We start from the raw sequence: 14,272 nt of genomic DNA, 5'->3' as shown, positions 1-14,272 counted from the left end.
AAACGATAGAATTCGTTTTACTTTTAGTTACAAAATTGTCGAAAGTAGAGTTTGATGATATTTTAGATCCAAAACGAATATGAGGTAGAAAAAATGTTTAGAAGAGATTTGTGATAATAGATTTTTACATTAATACAAAGGATGTTTGTAAGTATAAAGGGAAGTTTACTAAAACTGTGAATATGAAGTTGATAGTGTCTTCATGAAATGCTACTGAATTAAATTTGGACCTTCTAAGATTAAGTTTAGCTGGAATAAAAATTTACTAAACAAGCAATCGGAATAACAAATCAAAATTGAATGTTAGTGTGATTTACAAATTGTAATATAAAGAAATTCTACATTACCAGAGATAAAGAAGACAATATCGTTCATTATATTTTTTAAGTCTAATAACAACTACACAATTTTCTTATTGCCTTCAAACAGTCCCCTTCTTACTTTGAACAGGAGCATAATTTCCAACTAATAGACTAAAAACTATAAATAAACTATATTGAACACCATCAACTTCCAAAACTTAACAAACCTCTCCATAACTCTTCATAAACAATTGTCTGTAAAGGTTCAAAAAGAGGAAAGAACAGGAGATGCGGCAGACGGACGAGCAGACGCACCAGATGACGCTGCAGGCTGGCCTGCGGACCCTGCATGAGGCAGGTCCTGAGCTAAAGAGAGCTATATCTGGGAACCTGGACGATATTTCAGCGGAGTGTGATGTGCCTATGCATAGGGTAAGTGAGGATTTGGGCAGTTATAGCCATGGTAATTATTGTATGAATAAGCTCTATTTAATTATCTTTGTAATTTAGATAGGTAAGTGATTTGAACAATAATAAAGAACAAAAATAATTATTTGAATAACTAAGCAAATGTAAAAACGGACGTTCGGAAATTAATAGATTAGTTAATTAAGTAAATGGAACTAGTTAGTGAAAAGACCAATATACTCTTTCTCAATATAGGACCATGGTAGGCCATCCTTAAATAGATATATTTTATAATTAACATAAGGATCTATCTGCCTCTTAATCACACAAGAATATTTTACCAGAGGAACCACTCACTGTTCGGCGGCGTGTGGTCCAGCATACGAAGGCACGGGCCCAACAGACACTTCCACAGGCATCGGAAGCACGGGGAGCCGCCAGCGGGTAAATCATTTTAATTGTTGTATATCTCTATTTAATTCTTGCACGTCAAAATGGCTGCACTGATGGTAAGCGTGATACCGTCCAAATAAAGTATCGAATGGCAATAGATGCCTATCTCATGCCATTCGACACAATCATGCTGGCCTACTAAGATGTTTCTTCACGCTGTGGTGGAAGAATCCAGGATAATAGGAAGGAGGGAACACGCGTCCAAGTAAACTATTCCAAAGCCTAATTGTGCGGCAAAGAAAAGAGTCGGCGAACCTCTAGGTTCGGGCTGGGATGGTTTCAACTATCAAGCTGAGGCTTCGTATGCCAGCACACACATATTTTTGCTGAGGGTAAGCAGATGGATGGTTATCTCTCACCAGTCGACCTAACTTTGCCGGTCTGTTGGATGTCGGATATATACAGGCTGATCCTCCGACACATATGGGTCACTATGGGTTTTACACCTTATGTACAATGGTAGTTATCCAGGCTACTAATGCCCTACCACCAGCACCAGCCCGATACAAATATCCTACCACTTCTGAAGACCCAAAGACATATATCTCTTCCATAATACCGATCTATTCCTTTCCTTTAAAGATTGCAGTACATCCATGATTTTTCTGGTTGAGTTACAGTAGAGATTACCTACCATCAACTGACCCATGACCTCACCTCTATGCCATGCTTATGTTCTGTTACAAATACATATTTATGACTACAGAGGGCGTCGGCAACCACCTAAGCTCGATGATGCAACGGGAGTACGGAGTGGGGCCGATACCACTGGCACCAAACTTGTAAGTTTCATAAATGTAACTAAGAAACATACGGAGAATCGTTGTAGGGTTGCGTTACTCATTCAATTTTGTTATTGTATTAAGTTTGTTTTTTGAATGTTATCAAATGCTTGGATAGGTCTAATGGTTACCATACATACTTTTTATAAGGTGGGATGCTAAACAGTATTATTATGTTTTAAGAGTATGTTGTTTGTAAAAAGTATAGCAGCATTTGGAAAAGCTGATTTAACGGATGTGGTAATTTTAGTTACTCCCCAAATATCCTGCAGATTAAACCAAAAAATGTTACAATTTTACCTATACGATACATTAGGACGTAATCCTAAAATCTAAAACACGTTTGTTTTAATTTCTTTCATACTCTCTATCATCTTCAGAGCAAATGGACAACCGAAGGAGCAGATCCCGCTGAGGCCTCTCATACTGAACGGCGAGTCGGAGAAGATATACCAAGTGTTGGAGTAAGTATACACTCTATACTCAACAAATAACATCATCCATACCGTAATACACTACAGCAGTAATCTAATGCACATGGATCTACGTCTAAACAATGCTTATTGTATTGCAGAAGAACCACAAATGACCTAAAGAACGCTATTTACCAAGGTAGTCTACCGTGTGGTTTTACCCTTTTAAAGTCATGTATCACGGCACCTTTTTCCAAAGTTCTAACACATTAACTCTCTTTCACCGCTTCTGTGTGGACCACGGTACGTACTAACAGCAACCAAAAGTCTAACTACCCGGAGATGCTCGGCCAAATCGGGCTCGCGTTCGGCTGCGTGAACTATCTGTCGACGCCGGTGGAGGGCAAGCCGTCCGGCGCCGGCTCGCGGCAGAAGGTGCACCCGGAGGACTCCACGTCGTCGCGAGAGATGCTGGCCGTGCCGCGGAAGGCGTCGCCCGAGGACAAGACGCCATCGCCGGGCGTCGACACGATCCAGCCGAAGATCTCGCCCCTGCTGGCGAGCGAGTGCACGCCGACGACGGAGGCGCGCACGATGACGCTGTACGGCTACAACGCGGCGGCCAAGCTGCCGTTCGCGTTCTCGCACGCGCGGTCGCGGGAGCGCTCGCGCGGCGGCGAGCGGCGGTCCCTGCGCGCGTTCCGGCCGCCGCCCGCCACAGGTCGGATGGTGCGCAGCGCCTCCTCGGGCGCGGCGGGCTCGCATGCGCCGCCCGCGCGCCTGTTGCACCGCCCGCACTCGCCAGGTCCGCACCTGCCGCCACACATGCCGGGGCACACAGCTCTAACACTCTTTTATATTGCCTTATGAATCAGTATTGTACTTTTATAATTAATCTGTCTGGCTCGAAGGACCAATTATTAAAATATTTACCGATAGCGTATTTGTGATTCTTGAAAGCCGCGTGCCCCGGCTACGTCCCACCCACTCCTCACTGTCATCTTCTTGTATTCTCTTCGTACTAGATGACTTTCGTTTTATTTTGTCTGATCTCAGTTTAGTTTCAGTCTTTAAACTTATCTCTGCCTCCCTGAAGAATCTACTAAACTGAACGCCGATGATTGTCGAGCATTTCAGGGTAGCCTGTTTGGAGAGAAACGTGTGGTATTTTTAAAAAAAAAACTAAACACCCATCACATACCGCTTTGTAAATTTCATATTTTGCAATATTCCACCAAACATAACCTAAAACACGTGATTGCACAAATTAACCTAAAAATGATGAGGTAAATATTTTGACTGTTGTGACTAACAAAATGGTGACTAAAGTTAACGATCATGAAGCATGTAACGACACTTCATACGAGGAGCTATAGCGTGCATTTAGTATAGTTGGAGAATTAGAAGGCTTTATAGAGAGAGTATTTGTTGGTTTGCACGTCGCGACATCGACGATTCACGAGAACTACCATCGACTTAGTACATCTAGGATCATTGCTTAAACTAGGCTAGCTTCTACGAGCTTAAATAGAAAATTAGACTGGAAAATAGTTTGAAACGAAGTAAAACCATTAATGAAATGTAAAATCGAGTTCCAATTAGTTCCATTATGTTTCTGTTGTCTAAATCTTCTGTATTTCTTTTCACTGTCACTGTTGAAGTCCCTGATGGCATGATGTTGTGGGTAGAGGAATGACCAGGTTCTGTTGATGCCAGGAGGCGATAGTACTGGCCGCGGCGTGGTGTCGTTGCCAGGCAGCCCTCGAGGGAACAACTCTTCAGTGCCTGTTGTTGGATCTGCTGAGAGTCTTGTGACTAGGGTAAGGGTCATCTATTTAAGTTATATTGTGACATAGAGGCCTTCTCTGGCACCTATGCTTTTACTACCTATATAATACGGTTAGAAAATGAAGTGATGTTGATTAAAATAAAAAGAAATATCACAGTCTACAGAAATAATTTAACTAGTACTTCATCAACCAACCGACTTATACGTCTGTCAATGACCCGCTGCCTCGGTCTCTAATATGTTTTTATAGCAAAAAGTGTCACAAACGCCCTCAAGCATACTATTATCTTAAAAATATTTTATAAAACGAATGGCTAACTTAATCTTCAAGGAAAGAAAAAATAATCGGTGATGAGGAGATGACTATGATTGTTGTAAATTCTAGCTGTTGATTAAATTCTTGAAATATCATTGCAGGTGTTAACAGAGCAAGGTCTCGGCGACTACTGCGACCCCGAGTTCGTGCGGAACACCTCGCGGGAGATGCAGGAGGCGCTCGACATGACGCAGGAGCAGATGGACAGGTCTGAATATATTATGTATTATTTCTTATTTCACTACTGAACTGATTTAAATAAGATTTCGAGGCGAGGCAAAATTTGGGAAATGCCGCCCCCGCCCACCTATATTTTTGCTTTTGTCATCATCATCATTATTTCGCGCCCAGTGGGAAATAATTTTAGTATTGAATGTACTGGATGTCTCAGTAATCAAAATTGGGTTAATTATCAGTTATGTATTCCTCTGCCAAGTTTTGAATTCGCCACCCGGGGCATGGGCCCCGGCTAGCCACCTCTTAGATCCGGGGTTGCTGATTTAGGAAGAGTCTGTTTGACTTAGAGAGGCTAGTGCTTGTAAACGATATTTTTCTATAAATTATTTAATAGAAACTGAAAGTGATATCTTTTTTTCCAGAGCGGCTCACCAGCTGATGGTACAAGAGAGAAATTTAAAACAAGTTCAAAATCAACAACCCCAAGTCGTAAGTATTTACAAGTTCTTATTCTATTTAATATATTTCTTTATAGATTGGAGGTTACCAACAGAATTGAGGTATCTATTTCAATTAAATTAAATGTGTATTGGACCCCTCTTGTCAATTTATCTTCTGTATTTAAAATCTAACTTGCCATTTAAGTCTCCAAATTTTCAAAATTTTTCATTTTGGAATAACAAATCTTTTATTTATATTTATCTAACTTACCATCTAATTTTCCAAATAACGGGAATTAAAGTTTGGAGTAACAATTTATTTGACATGCATTGTATTGTGATGTTATGTTCCAATAATCCGGATAGAATCTAAAAATATGTGAAAGGTTTTGGCGATATCGTGGCATGTCAATATTTGTCTAACTCTCCAATCTTTGCAGAATTCATTTATGACTGATCTGCAATATTTGATTTAATAATAATATTGAATTAACTGTCGTATGTTTGTTTTTCTTTAACTATGTCAAGAATATGTACCCTTTTGATATCATAATACAACACCCTTAGAACTAAAATGACCTATCTCAAAAGTTATATATTTTCAGATTTTGTTACAAAACGGCCTCCCAAAGCATGCTCTATAACCCTATGATAAGAAAAAGACAAAATTATAAAATTGAAAGAAAGATTCTCACTTTAGACGACCGTCCAATGCACTGCCTTCTTCTTCTTCTTCTAAATTGTTTTCATATCTTTATTATTCGTTTTCCACAAATCGTTCTTTTTGAGTTAGGTCACCTTAGCTCTAAGGGTGCGATAAAGTCAGCAATATTTACAAGTTAAGTATAGGTAGGTATTATCAAAATCAAAAATGAAGTTTGCAAATGATATCAAAAAGATACATTCTACTTCTATGTTACGGCCCAAGTCGTTGAGTGGCTCCGAAGTATTATATAAAATTATTACTCAAAATATTTTCCCTGGACCATATCAGAGTAACAATTATTCTTAATTTACTTATTCTAATTCAATTCATTCTTTATTGTTAGATCGTACCGAAGATAGATAACATCGGGATTGTTTTAGCAGATTACAATAAACGATTGCAACGTGTCGACTGATCGCAAAAATGGACTAATCGGAATAGATTTTATTACAGTTATAAATGACGTATTCTGATTGGTTTGTTCTCGGGATCGGATTAAAGATTAAAATTGAGATCGTTTTAAAATCGGCCAATATTTGGTCTGGTCCAGAGACTATGGCCAATTTTCTTTCTTTCTTTAAATAAAACACCTATGTCATAAGTACATGACTTTGGCCGTAACAACACTAACATTCTCTACCAAACGTGATAGGAGTCGGCATGGTGTATAACGAATGTATAGGTTAATGCTTGGGTTGCAGGGCGAGATCCTAGCCCGACAGTACCATCCGTTCCACCAGCCTCAGACCATGCCCCCGCCGGCCTACAAGCGGTTATAGCACCAGCGGAGGCTCCCGGGAGCGAAGCTCCCGCGCGACACGCCCTCCGCCCCCGCCATCGGAGGAAAAGGAAACCTGTGTTGGTGTAAACACTACCGCTGGCTAGCCATCGTCTGACGGCCGATGGTCGCCCTCAAATGGGTTCTAATGCTCAAATTCCCTTGTTTTGACCATTCTCGTTAGGATATTTGAGTGAACTGCGCTCGCCGCAGACAGTGAGATTCATAGTTTGATAGCGTAGAGGGAGTAATTAGATTTTTTATCAAAAATCGAGGGCCACTTTATTTAATAATTATATAGGTATTGTTTGGTATAAAGTTTCGGTCTTGGCCCTTTGTAAACTAAAAATTAGAAAGTTTTTTTCGACTTTTGAGAGAGAATAATAATTATCTCGAACAATAAATAGCTAGCGAAATATTGATACGCTATAATTTATAGAGTAACGCGTTTTAAAACGATTGCGTCTTATACTCTGCAAATGACGTATTCTCCGCCATTTTAAAAATGTCTGCGTTACAATGTTATTTAAAAAACGCTAGGTAATAATAAGCGTTATTTTCAATATTAGATTTTATAAAAAATAATAATTTGTTACTATTCAGTATTATAAAAATACGGCTTACGTTAAATGTAGTTATTTTTAAACTGCTACATTATTAGTAGCGTGTAACCGTTTCTAAAGGCGCTATTTTTTCGTTTATTTTAACCAGATCCTTGACAATACCGTATTGAAAGACTCTCAATGAACTGATTGTACTAGCCCTAGATATGGGGATATCCAATTTTCAGTAGTTTACACAGATGCTGGGTTAATAAAAATGAGACTTATTAACTTATAACGTGACTTCTAAAGTAGCAAGTATAATAATAGTGTTACGTTATTTTTAACGGTTTTTATTTTCAACTCGTTATTTTTATAAATCCAGCGTCTATACTTAGCTTCGACCACTTTAGTGAAACTAGTAAACAATTCTAAAATTTAAGACTTTTTAGACGAAAGTCTGATTTTCACCTTTTCAAAACGATTTTAATGTGCTGTTTTGGAGATTACACGTTTTTTATAGAAACGATACAAGTTTAATAATACTGAGTCGAGAGTGGATTTTTTTTATTTTCTAACATAGAATTCGGTAGACAACTTTGAGGAAGAGCTTTGTCATTTTGTAGGTAAAATCATCTCAAAATACTAATGCCTTCGAGTTTTTTTTAATGTGTCAATGGAAATCAGAACGTAAGGCCTGAACAAATTAACATAGATTTTAATCAATATATTATAAATAAAACATTACAAATTAAACTTATTACATTCTCACGTTTACTACTAATTTCTATAAATAGAAGGAAACAATTTTGATTTCTATTGAGACATTATTTGTCTGCCATTTTGCCTTATCCAAAGAAGCCTATACGCCCGAAATTTTCGGAGATGCCTTAACCATTGACAAGAATATTAGACTGTCGGTATTCCTCGCTGTAATACAACAGCAGGGAAATTAAAAAGGCAATGAAACGTCTTGTTAGATCCTAAATTCTGTAGTTTTCTATGCAATAAAACATCAATATTACCATAAATATACAAGCCATAATGTTAATTTTCTTTTCACATTTTATCAGTAGGAACTAAACGAAAGGTTATCTACTCAAATAAAAAAAGATGGTCAGCTTTCGTATATAGGTCTATTTCAAGGATAGATGTTCACACACAATCCCAAGATAGAATAATTAGTTGAATACTCACTTTAATTTACCAGAATTGGCAAACGGCCCAAATCAATCCAATCGTATTTTTTGGTTTGATACTAAGGTCAAATCTTTATCCTGATTGGAGTATTTTTGTGCTCGATCCAAAGATGCCGACTAGGATTGTTAGAAGGTGTTTAAATTTTGCAAGGGCGGTTGCTGACGATGACTTATTACCTTCTGGCAGAGGAACCCGTAGCAGTTCCGTATGTTCCGAGGATAGCCACCGCAGAGTTTTAGTAGAGTGGTACGTAGAGTAAGGGACTTGGCGGGGCAGGCATCTGACGATTTCCACCTATCCTGGCGGAGTCGGGATGAAAGGCCAATGAACCCAACGTAACCGCTCAATCACCCCCCCCCCCCCCCAATTAAGGTTCAGCTGTAGTGGTAAACACTGCACTTTCTCCGCGAAACCAAAAAAGATTTCTAAATTTCAGTCGTACGATGTAATTTACGTACCCGCTCCTCAATAGGGTAATGACACCATAAATAAACGAATACCTGAACTTATGTTCCTCAAGTGTGGAAATAGGTACTACTTACATCATGTATAACCTGATTAGGAATTTAAAAAATGTACCATGTCGTGGTAAAATATGGAACTAATTTCTTGTACAGAAAACGAAAAAGACAAAGTTGCGACCATAGACAAGTTCTTTATTCTCCTAGTCAGACTATAATTTACAAGTATAAAAATGGAAGGTAGCCGAAATGTCTGACAACGACCTCTGTCAGTCTCTGATTAAAGACACATAGAATGGGTCGCATTGCCTTCGTAATTTTAAAGCAAAAAGGAAAGAAGAGGAGACATCAATTTAATTATAATCATAATTCGAGTTTGACATCAGACACAATTTTTTAAAAGGGCAATTGAGGTATAAACATGAATCATGATTGTAAAACTTATATAAAATAAAATTTACTAATAAAAAATGAATAAACTTCATGGGACTTTAAGAGTTAGCTTTGCATCTCCACCTACCGCTAATTTTAACTTGTCTGATATATTACAAATGCCGTAATAGCCTTTACAAAATAGACTCAAAAATTTCTTGGTCAACCAAATGTTTGTCGAAACAATGCAACAGAACCCATTTCTTGCTGTTACTGCGTTCAATATACAAAGGATTCGTCGCGTGTTTTCAAGATGCGGTATTCGCACACAACTGCAGACCGCAAGCGACTACCGGTATGTATAAATTTCTTTAGAATTCTTTTTACAGCTACCTTCGACTTTATTTACCAATGCGACGATCGATTTGTGATCGTGGTCTTTGCAGCCGTGTACGGAAGAATTTTTTTAAATGCTTGATGTACTCACATTTTATGCATTGACATTTCCATATAGATTTGCCAATGGTAAGCTATTACTGTTGATTCTTCTTCTTCTGCTTGGCAATTATCCCGGTCAACGTGCCAGGGTCCGCCTTCCCACTGCGATCCGTCCGTTTCGCTTGGTCATTTGCATTTCGCTCAGTGAGATCAATGACTCTCATATCTTCCCGGAGAACGTCAAGCCAACGCTTCTTGGGCCGTCTGTGGGAACGTACACCCGGTACGTTCAGGGGCAGACATGTGCGACCGACGTCCTCCTGCGGTTTTCTTAACACGTGACCATACCATCTTAGACCGTATTCCTGGAATTTATCCGCCACATCGCAGACACCAAATCTGTCGGGGATATACATGGGACGTATACGATCTAATCGTGTAACATTGCACATCCACCGCAACATTTTTATCTCCATGACGTGGATCTCCTTCACATTGCGCCCAAGGGCAGGCTACGTCTCACAACCATACAAGAGCACAAGACGTATAATGCTTTTATAGATGACACCCTTAAGTCTCATCGGCATTTGCATGCATCTTGCTTGCACCATTAATAATGTTGATTCTCGTAATACTAATATTTAGAACAACTTCACTGAAGTTACTTCAGTTGATAATGCAATGGCATTACAAATAACTTATTATTTCTCCCTTAAACCATGCATCGCCTGGAGCTGTTTACATTAACGATTGTCCAAAGGCGTCTTGGCAACGGCTCCTGGACCATAATTGGAGTATATCAGGGCCTGAGCCATATTTGGTCACGTTTTAATATTAATGTTCGCATTACTAAACCAAACTTTTGGTTGATCAAGTTTAGTTTTTTTATGCTCCTTATGCGGTAAAACTGGCTGTATCCGTTTAGCACAAATAGTTGTAGGTACCACAAAAAGTCTCCACATATTAGAGGAGAAAAACAAAAGCAAGAATCGAAGCTGACCCTAGAAAGTTGGTACGTACTTATCAGTCTTAATCTACGTGAAAAATGATTTCAGTGTAAACGAAAAACAAATATGGTTTGCTTTATCATTTGGTCAGGACTGCTAAAACAACCTTGACTGAGCAAATCTAAAACTAATCTAGATTTACGCATCGGCTCTTATCAGGGTGCGACCTACCTTCAAACAATTTAAAACATGCAACAACAAAATCGCTGGTAAAATCATAATTTTTGTATGAGCATGCTTTAAGATTATAAAACAGACCAATCTTGATGTTATTAAAATAATCACAGGTATGAAATCCTTCACTAAATCTGGAAATAATTTTAAACTTGCTTAGTAGGTGTAAGTGGTCCTAACCTAATATATACGAGAATAAATGTGAATTTTTGTTTTAAAAGACAGTAGTATTAAATCTATCGCAATATCACGTTCGTGTCATGTTCAAAAAGCATTTATTGAACTGTATTCGATGAAAGTTATAACGGATTTAAATACTATTTAGTTTAACATTCGTAGTTAATATTGTGTGGTTTTTGCAACACGATTTCGAGCGCCATTTTGTTCATTCGAATGTGGACGGTTGGTGATTCAAATTCGAAATGGCGGTTAGATTTAAGTACCACGATACCACTCGGAACGTTATTTATGTAATATTATTTTGTTGTATAGAAGAATCACAAGCCTTATTCAAAATAGGTGGGTATTGTCTTTAATATGACCGACTTTTTTCAACGCTCATCATGACATATTTAGGCGAGGACCAAATCATAATTCAAAATTCTAATAGCTTGTTCTTCAGTTGCAATTACCACACCTTAGTTCTGTAAGATATCCCCTAGTAAGTGCCCTTTTAAATCTCGATAAACGATGTAGCGTAGCTGTACGACCTGGCACCTGATTCTAGAATTTTCGACATTCCACGCACTTAGAGAATGTCGAATACGAACCAGGGGCAAATCCGTCATAAATACCCACATTCCTGTAGAATTAAGTTAACCTGTTTTATTTTGTGACTCAGCGTAGCAGAGTCTACGATTCAAGACTCGAATAAGTCTAAGAATGTTGCAAATCGTAATGGTTAAACTGTGCCTATTTGAACGGAGATATATGCAGGGACCATTTTTACTACCTAATTGGTTTCTTATGCATTGAAAACTAAGAAAATAGAAATAGCATAATCGTGCATTGTCCCGAGAACCGAACGTGTGCCAAATTTCAGCCTAATAGCTTCAGTGGAAGTGGATGAAATATTGTTAGCATAATTTCAGGATACGTATACTTAAGTAAAATTAAATAAAAGCTTTTAATATTCAAAATATCAAGAATAGGACTGAACTTATTCCGCGTTGCGATTCAGCCTTTAAACTAATTTTAGGTGAGCCAAGACAGGATTTTAAGGTAATGAGTAATTAACAGGATCTTAAGTAGGAACTCTCAGCATTGGCGTATAGCGGCGTGTTTAGTTTCCGCTGACCGCAAGCTATGTACGCTACAACTATACTTGTGGTTGGCGGTTACTAGATAGCTATACATTTGACGATAACCAATAATGATTCTGGAAAACGTTTGCCACACTGTCAGTTATTTTAAACCTTATTTTGACCATTTATTCGCATCCTATTAAGCGTTTTTTTTTCAAATATGATATGCTTTGTTGTATACTACAAACATAGTATTAAAATCCTGATTAGTATGATACATGGGAAAGTAAATAAAAATAACGATTTGCAACATATCTTTTCTATAATGCTTCCGTTTTAAATATTTGCAAGTGCCAACCAGTTTGGACATCTTTTAAATAATATAAATCTTAAATGTTTTGTTCAGCTTTTGAATTTCCTATATATATTATGCCTTATTTATAATTTTATTGATTTATATTTAGCCTGTTGCATATGTTTACAGTTTTTAACTTTTCGGCCAACCCTGCATTCTGTATTTGGCAAATAAAGTGATACAGACTGTAGTTGGCTTCACTGATATACCTCGGACATTTTAAAATAATTTCTTTTCAAATTTGTAAATATGTACAAAATGTATGCATTCAGAAACTCATAAATTTTACTATAACATTTTTATAAGGTCAGCTCTGCCTGGCTGTAATTTGATTTGTACATAATTATGTAAATATTATTAAGGAAATTGTAATTGAAATATATATTTATTCCGTCATTCGTATTGAGATATTATTACCTATATTTATTGTTTAAAAGAATGAACATTGTCAAATTGTTTTCATATAAATAAAAAAGTGGGAAACACATTGATTTGTTTTAATTTGGTTTATTTACATTTTAGTTATTAGGTACAAATTGTCCAACTTCCAAATCTACCAAATAACATCTTTGCCTAAGTACGAGTTACAATTAACAAAAAAAAATACAGATTATTTCTCATACAATTTTATTATCATTGCCTGGTTGATAATTTTGTGAAATATAACAATTTATCCATACATTAATTTATTCATGATACAAAAATATTCTTATTATTGAATTATATTTGCCAGCGATAGCACCCTCCATGTTGAGTAATAAAGTACAACCATTCCAAGTTACATTCCATGGGAGTTTAAAAAACTTGCTCAATCAACACTACTGTCACTGAACTATAACACCTTGTACAGTTTCCTAATTTTTAAAACTTACACACACAATATTTTGTAAGTTCAGAAGTTCTATACAACACTCAAGTAATTACATATTTGGTCACTGTCTACTTATCAATTAGAGTCCCTCTGGGCCTCTTTTCTGCAGTCTGTGCAGGGGTCTCTGCTTGCCTCTTATTCATGCCCTTCCTCTCCAACTGCTTCTCTATAATCCTGGCATTGTTGGCATAGCTGTCTGCCACTTCCCGAGCTTCTATCTCATCCTCTTCCTCATCAATTGTGGAAACTGTCACTGAACTGAACTTACCCATATTTTTCGTATGTTTTGTCACCATTATCTTCTTGGGCTGGTTTAGGGCGACCTGTTTGTATATGTCTGTGACCCCACCTTCTCCTGCAGATTGGACTAAAGCTCCGTCCATGATGAAGACTACATTGCTGTCTTGTTGGTGTTTGTAGTATATTGGTATGGCGCATTTTTTACATTTCATTCTGTATTGCCGTTCAATGCCTTTCTCCCGCTTTAAGTGCACCGTCTCGTCAGGGTCCGAAGTTATTTTGTGGGCGTGTTTTGATCCGTCTATAACTCGGGCGCCGTCTGTCGGTCTGAGAGGAAGACGGTCGATTGTACAGTCTAAGATGAGCGACATTTGCCCGCATATACAGTAGTAAATGTGTAGAGGTTTCGTTTCGTTGTATTCCTCCTGGTCTTTCGTGTCTGAGCACACGATACTTCTTGACACCACTTTTGGCATAGTTACGAAATTGATAGACTTTAAATTATACTAATGAAAGCAGTCGCAGGTTAACACCATATATTTTGCACAATATTAGTATTTAGTAATAAATAATATAAGAACAACAAACAGGTACAGTAATGTCAAAAATGACAACGGAGTAATGAATAATGATAGATAACTGACGAATCACGAAATCAGTAACCGACCAATTCAGGATTTACAATGATTGGTACTAAATTGCTACAGTAATTTGGTATGTTAGCAATTTTTATGACTTAAACTATGATAAATTATTACATTTTCTATTTAATATGAAAATGAATACTTGTCACATATAACGACA

General features: G+C 37.5%; 2 protein-coding genes across 4 annotated transcripts in view; one reads left to right on the top strand and one right to left on the bottom strand.

Annotated features, from left to right (window-relative positions):
* LOC115449641 (muscle calcium channel subunit alpha-1) overlaps window positions 1–6,670 on the top strand; it is a 94,246-nt gene extending 87,576 nt beyond the window's left edge. For 2 of the 3 annotated variants that reach the window (XM_037439385.1, XM_037439389.1), the window contains exons 39-47: window positions 566–734; window positions 1,055–1,154; window positions 1,870–1,945; window positions 2,326–2,409; window positions 2,520–2,557; window positions 4,075–4,178; window positions 4,565–4,671; window positions 5,063–5,129; window positions 6,488–6,670. In XM_037439385.1, coding sequence (XP_037295282.1) covers window positions 566–734; window positions 1,055–1,154; window positions 1,870–1,945; window positions 2,326–2,409; window positions 2,520–2,557; window positions 4,075–4,178; window positions 4,565–4,671; window positions 5,063–5,129; window positions 6,488–6,565 — 823 coding nt within the window. In that variant the 3' untranslated portion in view covers window positions 6,566–6,670. Of the gene's footprint in view, window positions 1–565; window positions 735–1,054; window positions 1,155–1,869; window positions 1,946–2,325; window positions 2,410–2,519; window positions 2,558–4,074; window positions 4,179–4,564; window positions 4,672–5,062; window positions 5,130–6,487 lie in introns of those variants that run through there. The other variant, XR_005112447.1, reaches the window with a different exon arrangement.
* A 6,180-nt stretch (window positions 6,671–12,850) lies between these two features.
* Window positions 12,851–14,093, bottom strand: LOC115449646 (UPF0428 protein CXorf56 homolog). Its single transcript, XM_030177511.2, has one exon. It carries the CDS (start codon window positions 13,942–13,944, stop codon window positions 13,297–13,299), a length of 648 nt encoding a protein of 215 aa, XP_030033371.1. The 5' UTR covers window positions 13,945–14,093; the 3' UTR covers window positions 12,851–13,296.
* Between the last annotated feature and the right edge of the window lie 179 nt (window positions 14,094–14,272).

Source organism: Manduca sexta, chromosome 3 (assembly GCF_014839805.1).
Source record: "Manduca sexta isolate Smith_Timp_Sample1 chromosome 3, JHU_Msex_v1.0, whole genome shotgun sequence".
Taxonomy (NCBI): Eukaryota; Metazoa; Arthropoda; class Insecta; order Lepidoptera; family Sphingidae; genus Manduca; species Manduca sexta.
The sequence above is the reverse complement of the archived record's forward strand: the minus strand, read 5'-3'. Positions and strand labels throughout refer to the sequence as shown.